General features: G+C 41.7%; 1 protein-coding gene across 1 annotated transcript in view; it reads right to left on the minus strand.

Annotated features, from left to right (window-relative positions):
• Positions 1–17,370, minus strand: part of MIA2 (MIA SH3 domain ER export factor 2) — a 42,550-nt gene extending 25,180 nt beyond the window's left edge. Inside the window, exons 1-8 of the mRNA XM_066572389.1 lie at positions 17,253–17,370; positions 14,447–14,580; positions 11,424–11,510; positions 10,655–10,784; positions 9,461–10,102; positions 8,515–9,093; positions 7,556–7,702; positions 5,952–6,043 (exon numbers count right to left, since the gene is read on the minus strand). Of these exons, the coding sequence (XP_066428486.1) occupies positions 5,952–6,043; positions 7,556–7,702; positions 8,515–9,093; positions 9,461–10,102; positions 10,655–10,784; positions 11,424–11,510; positions 14,447–14,580; positions 17,253–17,370 (1,929 nt within the window). The remainder of the gene's footprint in view (positions 1–5,951; positions 6,044–7,555; positions 7,703–8,514; positions 9,094–9,460; positions 10,103–10,654; positions 10,785–11,423; positions 11,511–14,446; positions 14,581–17,252) is intronic.
• Positions 17,371–17,987: the final 617 nt, after the last annotated feature.

Consider the following 17,987-nt stretch of genomic DNA (forward strand, 5'->3'; position numbering starts at 1 on the left):
TTAGTAATCTACAGTCCAACCTGATTCATTGAGGCCGGGCTCACATGAACGGGTCAGATTGCGCATGCTGATATCCACAGTGGAAGACGTGTGTAATTGCGAATGATCATGGAAGAACATGCATGCAAGCAGTTTCCCGCATGGATGTACACGTATCGTCCGCCCGGAAGAAAAATCTCCCCCCCCCCCCCCCCCTCCTCCAGCCAGCATTCTAGCTTTTCTATCTATTGTCCTCTGAAGTTGCGAATGTTTCTCCCGCTTATACGCAATGTTAATTGGTTATGATCGACGTAACACTCGCATTCATTGACTTCAATGGGGGCCGTCCGCGCAGAATTTGGGCTAAAATACAGCATGTTGCGATTATTCTTCCACTTGCAGAACATGAAATTCACATCCGCAAGTGTGAACAAAAAATTGAAAATGCATGCCTTGCAATGCCCATGTTTTCCTCCGGATCTTCCGCACCGATGTCAATCGTGGATTTTGCAATTAAAATTCACCCATGTGAGACCGCCCTTAAATCAGAAATAAAATCAGAAGTGAAAGATAGTTATGTGACAGATTTTCAAAATCGACAGCATGCTCTACTTCTTGGGGAAATGCCGTGGATTTCCACCACGTAACTCATTCAATTCTTCACTGTTTCTGTAACTCCCATTCACTTCAATAACAGCGCGGGACTAAAGCACTTGGCTTTTTCCGACAGGTGGTCAGAAATAGAGGGCAGAGTTTTTCCATCTTCGCCATGTAACGTAGAAATGGGGAATACCACTTTAAATTCCATGTGCTATTTTTCTGCTGCCAACTTTGCAAGTTCTTTGAAATAAATCAGCATTTTCTTTTGGTAAAGCGACATTTATAGATTAGAGAATCGCACAAGTATTAACATCTTCATATAAGCATTTTCAGCGGACCTACATGGTGAATAAAAGTGAGATAAGACCAAAAAAATACAATGGAAACGTGTTTCGGGGCGCACCGTACCCAAGACCTGCATGGGATTACTTGCTTAAGAAGATTGCAGCTGCTGCTGTTTATGGCAGCCTGGATTATGTCTATGGAGCAACAGCAGGTAGTGAATCAAGGTCAGTCTGCAGCAGGAAAGCTGTGAGGGATTTGACATGTTTTCCTGATTATAGTTTCTGCTGTCCATAAGGGAAGAGATTCCAGTAATGGAAGTTGAGGAATTGCTATGTATGCCATTTCTCAAAAACACATACATAGTGAGTTTCTGATGCAAGTGAAATAACAGGGCAGATCACGGCCTCTATTCATAAACTAATACCCCCTGTTCTCTTATCTTCTCACATCCTCCTCTTATTCCGGCCACCTCTTCTGCTGCTTGATAACACCAAGCTGACAAAAGCACTTGACTCTCCTTGAAGCAAGTGAGTTATTAATCATTAAACCCATAAATTAGCCAGCTCATTACTCTCCACTCCATCCAGGCCCTGAAAACCTTCATTTATCCATGATAGTTCACTGCCCAATGTAGAGCTATTTTAGCTATCCCTGTAGTTACCTGTCACACAGGCCAATGACACAAAAGCGTATTCTGGGCGCAGTTATGCGTCCGTAATACAGACCAGTGTCCTGGACTGATAGCAGGTCTCCTGACCTGATCTCTAAGCTTTGTAGGTTCCTATGATGCTTGTAGTTCGTGTCAGGATACCTGCAGTCCGGCCAAGACACTGGTCCATATTACGGACGCATAAAGGCATCCAGAATTGGCTTGAGTGTCACTAGCCATAAAAAGAACTTCGAGGTCACCAGGAATGTTCTTTTCCTGATTAAAAAATCTGTTAGGCTGGTTTCACATCTGCATAGGGGGTTCCCCTTTCCTACTTGTTTCAGGGAGCAGGAAAGGGGAATCCCCGCGGCCGAACGTCTACGTCTTAGGACGGAACCAAACAGCACAGAACGGAGCCTATTGCTAGAAAGGGGTTCGTTCGTCTTCCATTCCGCTGCCTAGCTTTTTGCTTTTTCTTACGGTATTTAGTGCTGGATCTGCGATGGAACCTCCGTCCAGACACTCCAACGCAGATGCAAAAGCACCCTTACAGCAGAGAATATTTAGGGATTGTCGTCTATGCAGCCCCTTAATATATACAAGCCAAGGTACACTAAACATGAACCTTATCTTTAAACTATAGCCTTCTTTCACATACTGTCTGAATATATACAGTACGGTAATAGTCTGATCAGTTGTAACATACAGATAACAGGCTGAACTCTGGACTTATACATTTTACCCGCACTGATACATTGTAGCAAACTTTCAGGAGAGAAATTTCTGCAGCTCATGTGTTTTCTCACAAAGCATTCTCTAGACTAGATACAATTGTAGCAAACCTTCAGCAGTAAATGTATTAGATTGGTACAGGCTGTCAGCCTTGATGATATTTCTATTCACTGACAGCAAGCAACAATCTTGGAAACAACCAGACGTTCAAACGCAAAGAAAGTTGCAGAACATTCCATTATATAATTACTTACATTAGCCTGGACTAGCCCTTTAACGTTAAATGCCCCCAATAGAGCAGTAAAAAGGATTACCTGTAAACAACAGTCCATGTCAACAAGAAATAAAACCGCCCCATTGTAAGCTAAAATTAATAATTGACGAGTGACACACATGTAACTGAGCTGTATGTGAACTTCTTGCACCCCTAACACCTGCTGCCACACTCTTTCATAAGCAAAACGTGCGTAGAAATTGATTTTAAGCGGTCGTCTATATGGCCATTAAGGGAATATCTCATCGGCACGTACCTCCTCCTCTTCCTCTGCTGAAGGCTCCATCGGAATAATACAGAATTAATGGTTGTAAGTTTAAGAGGTTAGAGGCGCAGCGGGGAAAGGGAGGACATGCTGCCTGCCCAGAGAACGCTGGTCACTGCTGCCTATTACACACTGCTGTAAGCTGATCCTTCCCGGACACTGGTGCTGCGTGGGGGTGACACAGGAGGTAGCAAACTACGCAGACCTTTATCTGTCCTTGCAGCCTAGTACATTTCATATACTATCTAATATCTCTCAGTGAAATTCAAATACTCACTTTTTATCTGTACAAGAGATATTCACCGATCAGCCATAACTTTAAAACCTTAATATAGTGTAGATCCCCTTCGTGCTGCCAGAACAGCTCTGACCCATCACGACATGGACTCTACAAGACCTCTGAAGTTGTGCTACGGTATCTGGCAGATCCTTTAAATCTGTATTCAGATGGCTTTATGTGAGTTACACATTAGAAATTTGGACACAATAGCAAACAGACGCCCGTTCGTGTGCTGTCTGATATACACAGACCCCGCATATATAGTATGTGATATTCCTAACTGTGAAAGCGGACGAGAATAAGACATGCAGCAATTTCTTTCAAGCAGACCACTGGTCCATGTGCAAGAATATTTCTGTAAATGCGGTTGCACCCGGGCCCAGGAGCCTTAGGGGGTCCATAAGGCCTCTCTTCTCCATATAGGGAGCCCAGTACTATGAATAAAGCATTATAGTTTCGAGCCCTCTTACAGGTTTCACATTGGGGCCCAGGAGCTTCAAGTTACGCCTCTGGCCATGAGTACTGGAAGTTGAGAGGTGCAGCTTCTGTAGACAGGACTTGTTTTTCCAGCATAGCATGCATATGCTCAATGAAATCGAAATCTTGGGAATTTGGAGGCCAAGTCATCACACTGAGCTCCTGTTCTTCAAATCATTTCTGAACAATTTCTGCAGTGTGGCAAGGTGCATTCTCCTGTTGAAAGTGACCCCTGCCATTAAGGAATACGGCTGTCATAAACAGGTGGACGTGGTCTAACAATACATAGGTAGGTGGTACGTGTCATAATGACATCCACATGAATGCCAAAACTGAAGATTTACTAGCAGCATATTGCCCAGAACATTACACGGCCTCCACCAGCTTGTCTTTTCCCTATAGTGTGTCCTGGTACCATCTCTTTTCCAGGCATGTACCCAGCCATCCACATGATGTAAAAGAAGATTAATCAGACCAGCCACCGTCTTCCATTGCTCCCTGGTTCAATTCTAAAGTTTACTGGCCTAATGTAGGTACTTTTATCCGTTAATAGGGATCAGCATGGGCACAAACTGCCCTATTCTGCCTGTTTTCACACCGTTTTGTACTACAATAGCAATAAAAAAGGATTTTGGGGGGATGTCAAAAATAATGTTGAGAAGGCCGAACTTTTAAATTCTTATTTTGTATCTGTTTTCTCTCAGAAAGTAGATGGAACATCAACTGATCTTTCCTGTGCTATTGGAGAAATAAAAGAAGGCAGGCTACCTATAAGCAGAAAGATGGGGAGGGAACACATAGCTAACTTAAAGGGGTTGTCCCGCGCCGAAACGGGTTTTTTTTTTTTTTAACCCCCCCCCCCCCGTTCGGCGCGAGACAACCCCGATGCAGGGGTTAAAAAAACAACCCGCACAGCGCTTACCTGAATCTCGGCGGTCCGGCGTCTTCATACTTACCTGCTGAAGATGGCCGCCGGGATCCTCTGTCTCCGTGGACCGCAGGGCTTCTGTGCGGTCCATTGCCGATTCCAGCCTCCTGATTGGCTGGAATCGGCACGTGACGGGGCGGAGCTACACGGAGCCGGCATTCTACACGAGCGGCCCCATAGAAGACTGCAGAAGACCCGGACTGCACAAGCGCGGCTAATTTGGCCATCGGAGGGCGAAAATTAGTCGGCTCCATGGGAACGAGGACGCCAGCAACGGAGCAGGTAAGTATAAAACTTTTTATAACTTCTGTATGGCTCATAATTAATGCACAATGTACATTACAAATTGCATTATTATGGCCATACAGAAGTGTATAGACCCACTTGCTGCCGCGGGACAACCCCTTTAAATAAATTCAGGTCTCCTGGTCTAGATGAATTACATCCTAGGATACTAACGGAAGCAGCAGATATATTTGCTGAACCACTCGCCATAATCTTTGAAAATTCCTGGAGAAAAAGAGAAGTCCCAGAAGATTGGGAAAGGGCAAATGTTGTCCCTATCTTTAAAAAAGGGAAGAAGGTGGATCCAGGAAACTATGGCCTGTGAGCCTGACTTCTATACCGGGAAACATCTTTTAACAAATTATTAAACAGAATGTATGCAAGTACTTTGATAAAAATGGAGTAATTAACCAGAGACAGCATGCATTTGTAACAAACAAGTCATATCAGACGAATCTTTATTTCCTTCTGTGATTCTGTCATTTCCCTAACCAACCGACTGGGTTGGTTAGGGGAATGTGGTGGATATAGTATATCTTGATTTTAGTAAAGCATTTGACAAAGTATCTCATACCATCCTTATTGAAAAAAATGACCAAATATGGGATTGACAAGGCAACTCTTAGGTGGATTCACAACTGGTTGAGTAATTGTACTCAAAGAGAGGTCATAAAAGGCAGCACATCCAAGTGGAAGAATGTATCAAGTGGGATACCACGAGGCTCTGTCCTAGGCCCAGTGTTGTTCAACATTTTATAAACGATCTTGAGGCGGGAATTGAGGGGAAACTGATCAAATTTGCCGATGACACAAAGCTAGGAGGGATAGCTAACACTAGGGAAGAGAGAGAGTATTCAAAAAGATCTAGAAAAGCTTGAACAGTGACGGCTAACAGAATGGTATTTAACAGGAAAAATGCAAAGTCCTACATCTCATTGGCTCGTTTAAATAAAAAAACATTCAGAATTGTTCAGTCTTTCACATTCACTGTATAAGTGAATGAGAAGGACTGAACGAGCACTGTTTAAGCCGCACAGTAAGTGAACAAGCCAACAATGATTTTTATGCCTGCATTAAGACTGAATGATTATCCTTCACTTTCAGTGGTTTGAACTATTTTTTGAATGATACTCATTCCGTCTAAAATCACCTTTAGTTTCCATGTAAATAATCTACCATTGAAGATCGGTACTATACCTTGCAGATAGTACTTGTAATCAGGGACCTGACAGGGACAAGATAGCGGGAGTGGACTTCACTGTATCTTGAGAACACCTTTCTCAGCACCACTGTTGTGATAAAGACATGATACATTGTAACACATTCAGTGCTTAGTTATATTAAATATACTTTTCTGCTACATGAAATGGCCAAAAATCCCACGTCAGAGTCCTCCCACACTAGTGTTTCCAATTGCATCTTGCTATTCTATTGTGGGAACAGCAAAACGTAAAGAAAACATTTCAGTTTTGCAGCCCATAGATGTATTGAAACTGAAAACCTTCAGTTTTAGTCTGTTTCTGTATATTCGGTCTCCATTCCGTCTTTCACACTGGAAGAAAAGCACAGACTGGTGCACGTTTGTTTCCAGTTATAAATATGAATTCATTTTTATTGCATTGTAATCAATCCAAGATGAATGAAAATGAAAGGCAATCCATTTTCAATTTTCAGTTTTGTTACATGAGCATGCGCACCACCGGCATTACAGTTTAACAAGAGTGGTGTTGGCTCTTCAATGATCGTGGCTGAGTGGTAAGCTGTGTTGCCTTGCAGTGCTGGGATCCTAGGTTCAAATCTTACCAAGGACAACATTTACATGGGCATTGAAAAACTCCATACAGATGCTGCTCTTGGTCAGATTTGAACCTGGCACTCGTACCTGACTAAGACTCCATGCTTATTGTTCCTTCTCCAGAGAAGAAGAAGAAACACAAAGAGAATATTCAAACTCCATGCAGATCTTACCCTTGATCAGATTTGAACCTAGAACCCCAGCAATGCAACAATGCTAACAAACGGAGCCAGCAAACTTATTCTTCCTTTTTCTCCTCATCTTTCAGATGAGAAGGAGGAGAAGAATAAGAAAGCGGGGGAGAAGAAAGGAAAAGAAGTTTGATGGAACACTGTTGCTATGCTGCACTGGAGTTCTAAGGTCAAATCTGATTGAGAACAACATCTACATGGAGTTTGTATGTTCTCTTTGCGTTTCTTCTTCTCTGCCTCCAGAGAAGAAAGAATGAAGAACAAGCATTGGGACTCAGTTATTAACTCTGTTGCCTTGCAGCTCTGGAGTTCTAGGTTCAAATTTGACCAAGGGCAGCTTCTGTATGGAGTTTTTCAAAGTCCATGTAAATGTTGTCCCTGGTAAGATTTGAACCTAGGACCCCAGCACTGCAAGGAAACAGTGCTAACCACTGAGCTAAAATCATTGAAAAACCACATGTGCCCATGTGGAGCACAAAAACCTTCAGTGGTGCAGAACGGCAACATCCACTGTTGTTTGGTTAACTCATATCTACAAGACTGCACAAGAAAACCGATGTGTTTTCAATCTGTGAAATAGAAATAGACAGAAAGCATACTATTGGTTTTATAAACCCACCAAAAAACAGAAGTAATGCTTCCCGCTTATTTCCATCTTGCTGGTTTCCATTTTTAGTTAAAAAAAACACTAGTGTAAATGTAGTCTCAAGTTGTTAAAAAGCTGGTTGGTAAATATTATAGCTGACATTCACGAGTCTTGGATAAATGGGTGTTTTTGATTAAGCTGTTTAATATAACAGTATAATATAACCTACCTGTAAATGTCAGCAGCCCAGGATTTGTTTGTATTGGCACAGTGGCCTTAAAGTTGCCCTCTGGTCCCTTGTACAAAGATTTTGTAGATGTGCAATGCCCACCAGTTCCTGCCACTTTCTCAGCATCACAGTGCAAAGATACTTCCTCTATAAAGCAAAATCAATGGTTTAATCAGATGTGCCGAGTAATAGATCTGTAAGATACAACAGCAGAAACTTTAATATAGAGACCAAAGGAGGAGTAGGACTGGAGCAAAGATGTGGGGAGACCCGGAGGTCTGGGCGAGATCAATATCAGATAAGGAAAAAGGGGCTACAGGGTCAACATTACCCTTTCATTCAGAGGTACAATTCTGGGGACATCGTGTCTTTTTTGGGTAAAAGTCCACTCTAATGGAGAGAGTAGAACATAAGCATCCCGAACCCAGATTTATATGCAGTTGCTCTGGTGGAGAATATGGGAGTTCTGTGCCTGGCATTGGATAGGATTTGTATGACTGCCACCATGTAGGGATTTTATAGTTGGTATTTATGGAGGTTTTGTGTTGCCACTGTTTCTGTAGAATTGCCATAGTAATGAGGTAACCCAAACCTTGCAATAAATACACCTGGTAGGCCAAACAAGCATATTATTTCATTGGCAAGAGTGATAAGCATCCACTAGACACAACAGGGACATTCACTGATCACTGTGAAGCTTGTTGTATTTCCAAACTTTGTCTGGCACACTATGGAGACACAGACTATATTAATAAATCCTATTGTAATTGGGACAAACATTTGTTACATATGACTATAGGGGATACAACATAGGTACGGTAATGAATATAGAACTACACACATACATGAACAGAGGCCTTTTTATCCTCACTGACCTGTCCTACCTTAAGAGTTTTCAACTCCTAAAATACAGAAATCCCTAATAAAAATCTCTTCTGCTCATTTATCTATGAGAGAAATTATTGGTTGATGTGTCTCTATAATATTTATGAGTTTAGCCTTATCATGATCATCTGTGATGACAGAATCATCTCCATCCTTGAGCCCATCTACAATCTTCTGTGACAATGTCTCAGAATATTCATTAATCATCACTACATGTTCACTGGAATCACCTGTTTGACTAGCCTCAGAAGTCTGTGTAATATGTTCTGCTTCTTCAAGTCTTGGTTTCTCATAATATTCTTGACCTTCATCTGGCAATGTGTTGTCCTTCTCGGTCAATGCATCTTCAAGATGACCCTTTGGTTGATGTACCTCTTTATGAACTTCATCTCTGGCATGCTCATCTACAACAGAACTGACTTCATGAACGAGTCCAATTATATCAGTCCCTTGTGACAATGTATCAGAATATTCATTGACATCCATGTCTTTAGCTATATGTTCTCTGGAATCATCAGCTGCTTTAGATTTCTCTTCATAATCACCTCCTTTGCCTTGAAAAGTGTCGTCCATCCCTGTGAATGCAACGCCTTGATGAACTTCTGATCGGTGTATCTCTTTAAGAGTACTGAAGTCATCCTTAACATGGCCATCTACAACAGAACCAAGTTCATTTAGTTTACTCCCCTGTGACAATGTATTAATATTTTTAATTAAGTCATGGCTTGCTACTTGTCTAAAGTCTTCTACGTCAGTAGACTGTGATATTTGTATGCAATATTCTGCCCTCAACTACCCTCTCCAATTCTTACTACCTCCTTCTCCTTAATATGATTTCTGCCTACATTTAGAACATTTGACACAGTGGACTGAAACCATTGTGTTGTTCTTTGATCTGGGGAAGGATCTTGTATTTTGGAACTACTTTTGATATTTTCTTTGACAGTAATTCTACTCATCCTTAGTCAGTACAATTCAATCTCATATATATACTTCTTATTGCAAAATTATCTTACCCACCTTTCTCTGGTGTATTGGTTGCAACTGTATCTTCTTGAATGTCAGAGTTTAATTCAACACTTGTTGTTTTGTCGACTTGATCCGTACTTGAGACCTCTGATTGCCCAGGCATTCTATTATCCATTGCTTTGTTTTGACTCAGATTCTCTGGTGTCATTTCATTGTCTATTCCTTCCACATTCAGCTTCAATTCTTCTTGCTTCTCATTTTTGGTCCCCAAACCTAAAACATCCCTAATTTCATAGTTAAACCACTTTTCCTTTGAGTCTTCACCATCCTTATTTATATTTCTTTGCTCTTGGGTAGCAGTGGATACTTTTTCTCCATAGCCCTCATTATCCTTGACTTGTGGTTCATCTTTTTGTTGTCCAAAGGGCAAAAACTTTTTGAGTCGGCCTCCAAGCCAGCTGGACTTTTCTGGTGGAGCTTCTTCATTCAATTGATTCTGAGATTCAGCTTCTTCATTAATTGTTTCAATATTTATGTTTTCAGAATCAGTTTCTGGATCCTTCTTTTCATTGGTTTTTCCCATGCCAAACCACCCTGCAATTCCAGAGGAAGTCCAAGACTCTTTTTCTGGAGTTTCTGGCTCTGGTGTCTCCTGGTTGATGACATGTGGTGACTCTTCAGTAGGATGTCTACCTGCTGAATGAAACAATGTTGCACTTCCATTATTAGAATTGTCTCTTATTACTGAGTTAGTTCAATTTAAAGCCCTTTAATTAGTTTGCGGAGCTAGAGTAATAATACAAATTGATCAGCGGAATGCAGCAGTAGTTTATGACAGTTTATATGGATGATGCATATGGCCGTGAAGATAAAGATCATCAGAAGCAGCCTGTATCTATGAATGGACCTAAAACAAAGTGGAGGTTTGAGTTCCTGCTTCTTCTCCGGGATTTATTCAACCAATCCTGCCTAATATTAGGTAATTAGTATCTAATGCATATTTTTAAAAAGATTATTTGGGATTATAAAAAGGGTCTGATTTTTCTACAAACAGCCCCACTCATGTATATAGCTTGTGTTTGGTATCGCAGTTAATCCCATCTGAGGTAAATGTCACTGATCTGCAATTCCAGTCACAGAGTGGTGTTTCTAGTAAATAATCTGTTTTCTTAATCTTAGAAAACCCGTTTAATAGTAGAAAAAAATAAACATTTTCACGCGTACATTAGAGCTGACATGTTTTACCTCCAGCACTCTTCTCTTCCTGTAGGCTATGCTCCATAGGGTCTTCTCGATTTTCATTGATGCTATGTAAAATACTATCTTCATTCTCAAAAAAATATTCTCCTCCATCCAGACACACAAAATCAATTTCCTGAGGAGACAATAAGAAGAGTTTCATTTTTATTTTAGTGTATTTTTCATCCTCATTTACAAGAATCAAAGGTGCCCATACACTTTCATCAACGGTCGGACGAACGATTGTTTGTCCAGCAGCCGTTGCCTCTGACCGTCCCATACTCCTAAATGTTCAGCAAGGCCAAATGTTTGTGTGTAGGCAGATAAGCTGAAGACAGACATCTCTGGTGACAGCATATCTCCCAAGGAACAAGGAGATCGGGCATTGAAATGCAACGTCCCTAATCCTTCTTAACCCTATATAAATACATACTATTTTATATATATATATATATATATATATATATATATATATATATATATATATATATATATAAATATACACACACTTTACCGAACCTGTATGCCTCCATGTCTACCTGTGTCATATCCTATATCAATATTACAATCACACATAGAAAGTTTTATTCTATTCTGACAATTTTTTCCAGCTAAGCAGAGCTGCAGTGCAAAGCATGCGGGATGAGCACAGCAGCAGTTTGGTCCTCTGATTTCAGAATACCCCAGACTCCAAAAGACAATGCAGTTATGCTGGAGTCACTGTCATCATGAGTTTAAAAAAAAACTAAAGTCTTTAGCATATAAATATTGGTACCTTCGCCGGGATCTCTATTTCTTCACTGATATAAACCTCCTCTATGGTGACTGTATCTTTGGGAAAGAAGCCATATGCTTTACCTTTCTGAAAAACATTAACAATAATGCAATATAATAACATGCTACCTGTGACACATCGGCATGCTGGGATATATTCTTGATGAGAATGACTTCCAGTAACATTAGTGCAGCGGTACAAGGGTGCCAGCAGCCATCGCTAATGCTGATGATTTACCGACCATTGCTGGAATGAACTTGCAAGTCTAGGGGCAGTAAGGCAATTGTAGGTAAATCGCGAACGTTAGCGGGCGCTTACATACTAGCGCTCTTACAGTTTCAGCAAATAATGCTTATTTCTTGTTTTTAAAAAAAAAGTCTACAATTTTTAACATACTTTATGAATCAATTCTTCACAGCTTTCAAGACTGCTGCTTGCTGTCATTTAGGAGAAAACGTCATTGTTTAATTCTTATGAATATAAATGTGCTGTGGTCATGTAATAAGCTGTGCATCTATGTGACCAGCACATGACTCGGACAGATTTTGTACTTACCTGCAGTAAACTATGAAGTTTCTTATTGCAAGCAAGCAGAGATCTTGAAAAGTATGAAGAGCAGAACAGAAGTATCTTAGAAGCTAGTATAAGGCATAATTGTGCAATAAATACATTTTATGCTAATTGAATGTATAAGGTTCCAGGGAGACGTTTTTTACCCATGTCCCAATGACAGCACTTCCTGCCCCATAGAGCTTGATGCTGTCATAGGAAGGCTATGTATCATTACAAGCAAACCAATTTCTTCTTTCATTTTATAAACAGCACTCAAAAAATAAATGCAAGCTATATTCTGATTGGCTGCTATGCTGACAATTCTTCCTATAATAATATTTGGCTGCCAGAGTGCAGGAAGTATTAGGAGCCTGTTCACATCAGCTTTGGAGGGTCTGTGCGGAACCTCTGTAGCTGATTTTATTTACAAAAGGCATGTGATGCTACTTTGTCTTGTCAAATCCTGTAAAATACTGGCCAATGGGGTCCATTCTGCAACGTTTGGTTCCGTCAGATGACGGTTCCATGAGGCCAGTGGCTTCCCTTTTCTTGCTTCCACAATGCAGTTGGAAAACTGAATTCTAAAGCGCTGAGATGAACAGACCCTTATTTTGGGGGCACAGATAAAGAAGCTCAAAGGAAATTTCATATACCCTTTTGAATCATTCTCCTTTGACCCATTAAGGACCAAGAACTGTAAATATACAGCGCTTGGTCCTTGCATTTAATCCCGGCCGATAGTAAAAAAAAAATACGGTTCAGGATTAAAACTCCTCTTCCTGAAATCTAGCAGAGCAGGTTCGGCGCCTGCCTGTCACAGACAGCCGAGGACCCACAATAGAGGACAGACATGGTTTATAACTTCTGCCGTCTCTTGTGCAGGTTACATATTGTTCAATGAGCATTATGGAGAGAATAGAGGAAGCAGAAGTCTGTTTCCTCCATTGGACTTGGTGATCAATGGTGACCCCCAATATGGCAGAGCTGCAGGATATTAGCAGACCCAGATCCACTATGCCAGTGACTACTGTCACACTAGGGGGTTGATTTTTCCTATAACTAAGGCTGCTTTAGATGCCACAGTTACAGTGGAAAATTGGAAAAAAAGAAAAAAAATGACATTGTAAATGTCCCCCAGAGGTAATGGGTGACAGAGATGTTACAAAAAATAGTTACAAAAAAAAGTTTATTATGCACCCTAATAGCCTATTGAAATCAATGGGTGTGCATTAATATGCAGGAAATATGTGTATTCGCTTCATATTTCCACACAAAATCAATAGGATTTCTTGTGTTTTTAACACGTGCAAAAAGACTGCCGCTTGGCAGAAAAATGCAAGGCAACAGCATATTTCTGCCAGAGAATATGCTATGTATTCACGGACTGAAGTATGAATATGCCGTGTGAATGCTTCCTTAACCCCTTAAGGACCAAGCGCTGTAAATTTATGGTGCTTGGTCCTGGGCTTTAATCCCAGCCGATAGCAGAAATATTGTGCAGGATTAAAGCCTCTGCTCCTGAAATCAAGCAGGAGCAAGTCGGGTTGTCAGCTGTCAGACACAGCAGAGGACCCAGGGGAGAAGAAAGAAGTGGTTTTTAACGGCTACTGCCTTATCCTTTTCCGAGTACATAGTGCTCAATAAGCGCTATGTACTAAGAAGTGAAAGTGTTTCTTCCACTACGTGACCCGGCGATTAAGTGACGGCCAGGTGCCCCCTGTTACAGCAGAGCTGCAGGGTCCTAGCAGACACTAATCAGCTCTGCCAGTCACTAATGTCACTATAGGTGGATGTTTTCCCAGTAACTGGGGCTCCTATGGAAGAGGCTCCAATGGATGCCCCAGCTACAGTGGAAAAGTGAGTAATACAAGAAAAAAAGACCATGTGACTGTCTCCCAGAGGTCTTATGTGATGTCATGGGGGTCACGGATGGTAGAAAAGAATGGTTACAAAAATTACAGAATAAAATAAAAATGTATGCATAAAAAAGAATATAACCAAAACTGTCATTGTATGCGCCCTGTAATCCGAAACCATACATATTATATGTTAAAACGTCCAAAATACAATGAGGAACCCTTTCCCATACTTAATTTTAGCTTAAATTTACTAATTAAAAAAAAACAATTATAAATGTAAAAAAAAAAAATTCTGCCTTTTACCCCAAACAAAACTAAAAAAAAGTCAGTGAAAAAGATATTTAAAAAATAGCCCTATATGTCACAAGAAAAACTGCAGCAAAAATTATGTTGACAGCTGAAGGAAAAAAAATAGGGCAGTAAAACCACCACATGGGTAAAATCCCTAAAAAGTGTCTGGTCCTTTAGGTACAAAACAGCGTGGTCCATAAGGGGTTAAGATGACTGTAGTGATAGACGGTAGTCAGACCTCGTCAAACTGGGTACCTGTCAGCAACTACAGCAGCCATGCCCAGGGGGCAGTGGTGGTAGAGATTACATTGGGTGACTTACACTTCCTTGCCACAAGTCTTCTCTCCTTCCAGTCAGCTTATAATACACATTAATTTCATCCCCTGTTTTAAAAGTCAAGAATCTGCAGTCTGGCCCGGAGTAATCTTGTTTTGCTGAAACTCTTATCATCAAACCTGAAAGAGAAAAAATGAGCATGAAATAATTGAACAGAAGAGCGCTGCCGCAGTCTATGGACTCTGAGATCATATCTCAGTGCACTGTGTTATTATGTCAGGTCCTGGACTTATCTCCAAATGCTTATTATAAGAGAGGCCTAAAATATTATCTCGGAGCAAAGAATTAAAGGGCCACTCCAGCAAAAACATATTTTTCCCTGTCTGCCCCCCTCACCGATTACTTGTCATATTCTGGAGGTCTCCTCTGTTTATTCCAGTTATTTCCCTACAAAGCAGCCCCCTTTCTGATGCTTATCAGGCACCATATTGAGGACTCCCTCACACAAGTATTTTATCCTGGCTATTTTTCCGCAATAAAACGCTGGGCCAAAATCGCAAGCATTGGATTCCAATGCACTTGTTCAGAAGGGCGATTTTTTTTGGTACGTCAAATCATCCTTCCGGAAAAGATAGCACACACGGTGTGCAGTCCGGCTGGTTGGTTTTACGACCGGCCCGGAAAAGATAGGTCTGGACCTATCTTTTGCCAGAATACGCCAACTGGTCCCATAGACTCCTATGGGAGCCTATGAGAGCTGCCGGCAAAGGGAGGTGGCGGGATGAGGCAGGAGATTAGCACACTAGCTCTGCAAAGTTCCTGCCCTGTCCCGTCCCGTCCCCTCCACTTGCCGGCAGCCAGCAAAGGTCAGAGAGGGGGCAGGAATTTAACTCACTAGCTCTCTCCCTGTCCGCCCCCCCCCCCCCTTTGCCGGCAGCCAGCAAGGGGCGGAGAGGAGGAGGGGGTTTAGCAGAGTTAAATACCCCCCGCAGCCTGGCCATCTGAATGGTCATTAAATCGGTAGATGCCTCTAGTACATGCGATTTTCAGCAGCGACACGGGCGGTAGAAAATTGCAGCGCCCGTGTGATTAAGGGCTCCCTCCCACGGATGGATTTCCGCCGTGTAATTCATGGTGGAAATCCGCTGCGTTGCCCGCAGCTATTAGGTTCTATTGAACCTAATAGCTTAGGGCTCACGGTGCGGAATTCCACCGTGGAATTCCGCACCGTGAAATCTCCCGTCCTCACCCGCGGCATGCTCTATTTGCCACAGGTGTACGCTCGGACGGCTTCCATTGCAGTCAATGGAAGCCCGTCCGTCATGCTATCTTCCGCTGTAGCACAGCGGAAGATAGCGTGAAACCGCTTCCCTGCCTACCGCCGCCGCATCATATGACGTGGTGGGCGTGTCATGTGATGCAGCCGGCGTGTCACATGACGCTGCGGTGCGTCACGCCGAAGCGTCATGCGGGAGCAAGGACGCTGGATCCGCAGGTAAGTTTGGGGGTCTCTGGGGGGGCGCCGTGACGGGCTCCGCCGCGGAATTCCGCGGCGGAGCCAATCACCGGTGGGTGCAGCCGGCCTAAAGCCAGAGACTGAGTTTTTTTACTTTCAGTTTTACATCTATCCCATGATGCATCAGCACAGCATTAGCGGAGGTTATGCCATTCTGCCTGCCAGAGGGAGCAGTTTACCATTACCTTCTATAGTTACCTAAGTATGCTACAAACTATAAGTATAAAGTCAGCTGGATGAGCTGTGATCTCCTCTATTATAACTGTGTAACAGGAACTGTGTGTTCATCATCAGTTACTGTGACAAGAATTCTCCTGTAGGTTGTTGCTGTGGTAGATCCATGTAATCACAATTCTAATTGCCAAAGGCAAAAAATACCCGTCGGTAATATCCCCTGAAATATAATCTAAATACTTTATTATTCAAAAAAGACAAAGACAACATCGAATGATATTTAAAATAAAGGGGCAAATGGTTGTAGCAATGATATGTGACCTGCAGTCATCAATTAGTATCATGTGTGTTATTGTGCATATATACACTGACGGCACTTTTGCGGTCGCCCACACGCGCCATTTAAGTGTGTGAATGAAGAAAAGATGCGATCAATTCCAGAGATTAATTAGCGTTTTCTCGTCCATTCACGCGGCCGGGTGATACATTTGTTGCAAGGACTGATACATTTGTAGCAAACTCCCAGTTTTGAAAAGTATTAGTTGCTACTTATACCCTCCATATAAGGCCAGTTTCAAACCAGCGTATTGTTGAAGTATTTGTGCGCCATAATACGGACGAGTGTTGCGCCCCAACCGCCCTATATAAAGATTATTATTATTACCTTAATAAAATATATAGAAAGCAGCTGTATGAGTGGACATCCCCTCTATGCTGTAACAAGTCATTCCCGTCTTCAGTTTACTCTTACTCTGCTTTCATTATCTGTCACCGGCCATAAACACAGTGCAAGACCTTTGTCCTCTCAGTGGCCTAACTCCTTACCTACTTACTTTCCAACTACATAATACTGCAAATGTTATATATGGATTTTCACTTAAATATGCTACATGTGTGATTGATAGTGGATAACTAGAGCGTCTTTGCTGATATGATGTATGCTTTTTCTTTTTTACAAGCAACTTTGCTAACATACAGGATATGACACTTTCAAACATTTCAAGGGTTACAATTTCCCCTATATCCATATCTATATAGTATGTGTTTTAAAGGAGGTAGTCCTGGTGATGGATACTTACTGGAACTTTCGCCTGATCGTATCCTTCACCCAATTTTTATCTGCAACTTAACTTGGAAGAGTTTTTTAGGGGGTGTACTTACTTTCGCACTGGAGGTCTCCACATTTCTTTCTGTCAGACAGAATCTTCTGGCTTTGAATCTGTGTGGCAAGTTGTACCAGGAGGATTACCAGTGCCCTGTAGACCCAGCGCTCTGCCATAACTGATCCTCATGGAGAAATCTGTGCAGCAGGATCCATGGCTGGATGTGCTTTACCCTGGGTCATATTCCTGGGGCTGGTTAATAGTTAACTAAACCTCTGTGACTGCTGTCCCTGGAGGCCACAGTATCAATCATCTTCACTGATGTCTATCAATCCCTACAGTCTGCATCGTTATGGCAGCCCTGCTGATAAAATATATGTCATCCAGGGGCGATATGATCATGAAAACCCTTCTCTCCCTCCTCTGATAAGGAGAATTTCTCGCTCGAATAAGAAATTCATCACTGAATATAAGTTGTTCCAATTATATTCAGCTGTTACATCTGTGCCATGGAAAGCTACAAACTATGAGTTCACAACTTTCTGAAACCCCTGACTGGCAAATATGCTTAGTTATGTAACATGTAGACATATCCCTCACTCTTGTATTACTATGTAGATGGAAATATTTTCCATTCAGTATTCTGGGATAGAGGTTGAATTGTAGTAGAAGTAAAGATAAGCAAACAGACCTGGGATCATTACAAAAGGTTTCTCATTTCAGGGATTGCAAAACTATTTATACATACATTAAATTACTTATCCTGTATTATACTCCAGAGCTGCACTCACTA

Source organism: Eleutherodactylus coqui, chromosome 6 (genome assembly GCF_035609145.1).
Source record: "Eleutherodactylus coqui strain aEleCoq1 chromosome 6, aEleCoq1.hap1, whole genome shotgun sequence".
NCBI lineage: Eukaryota > Metazoa > Chordata > Amphibia > Anura > Eleutherodactylidae > Eleutherodactylus > Eleutherodactylus coqui.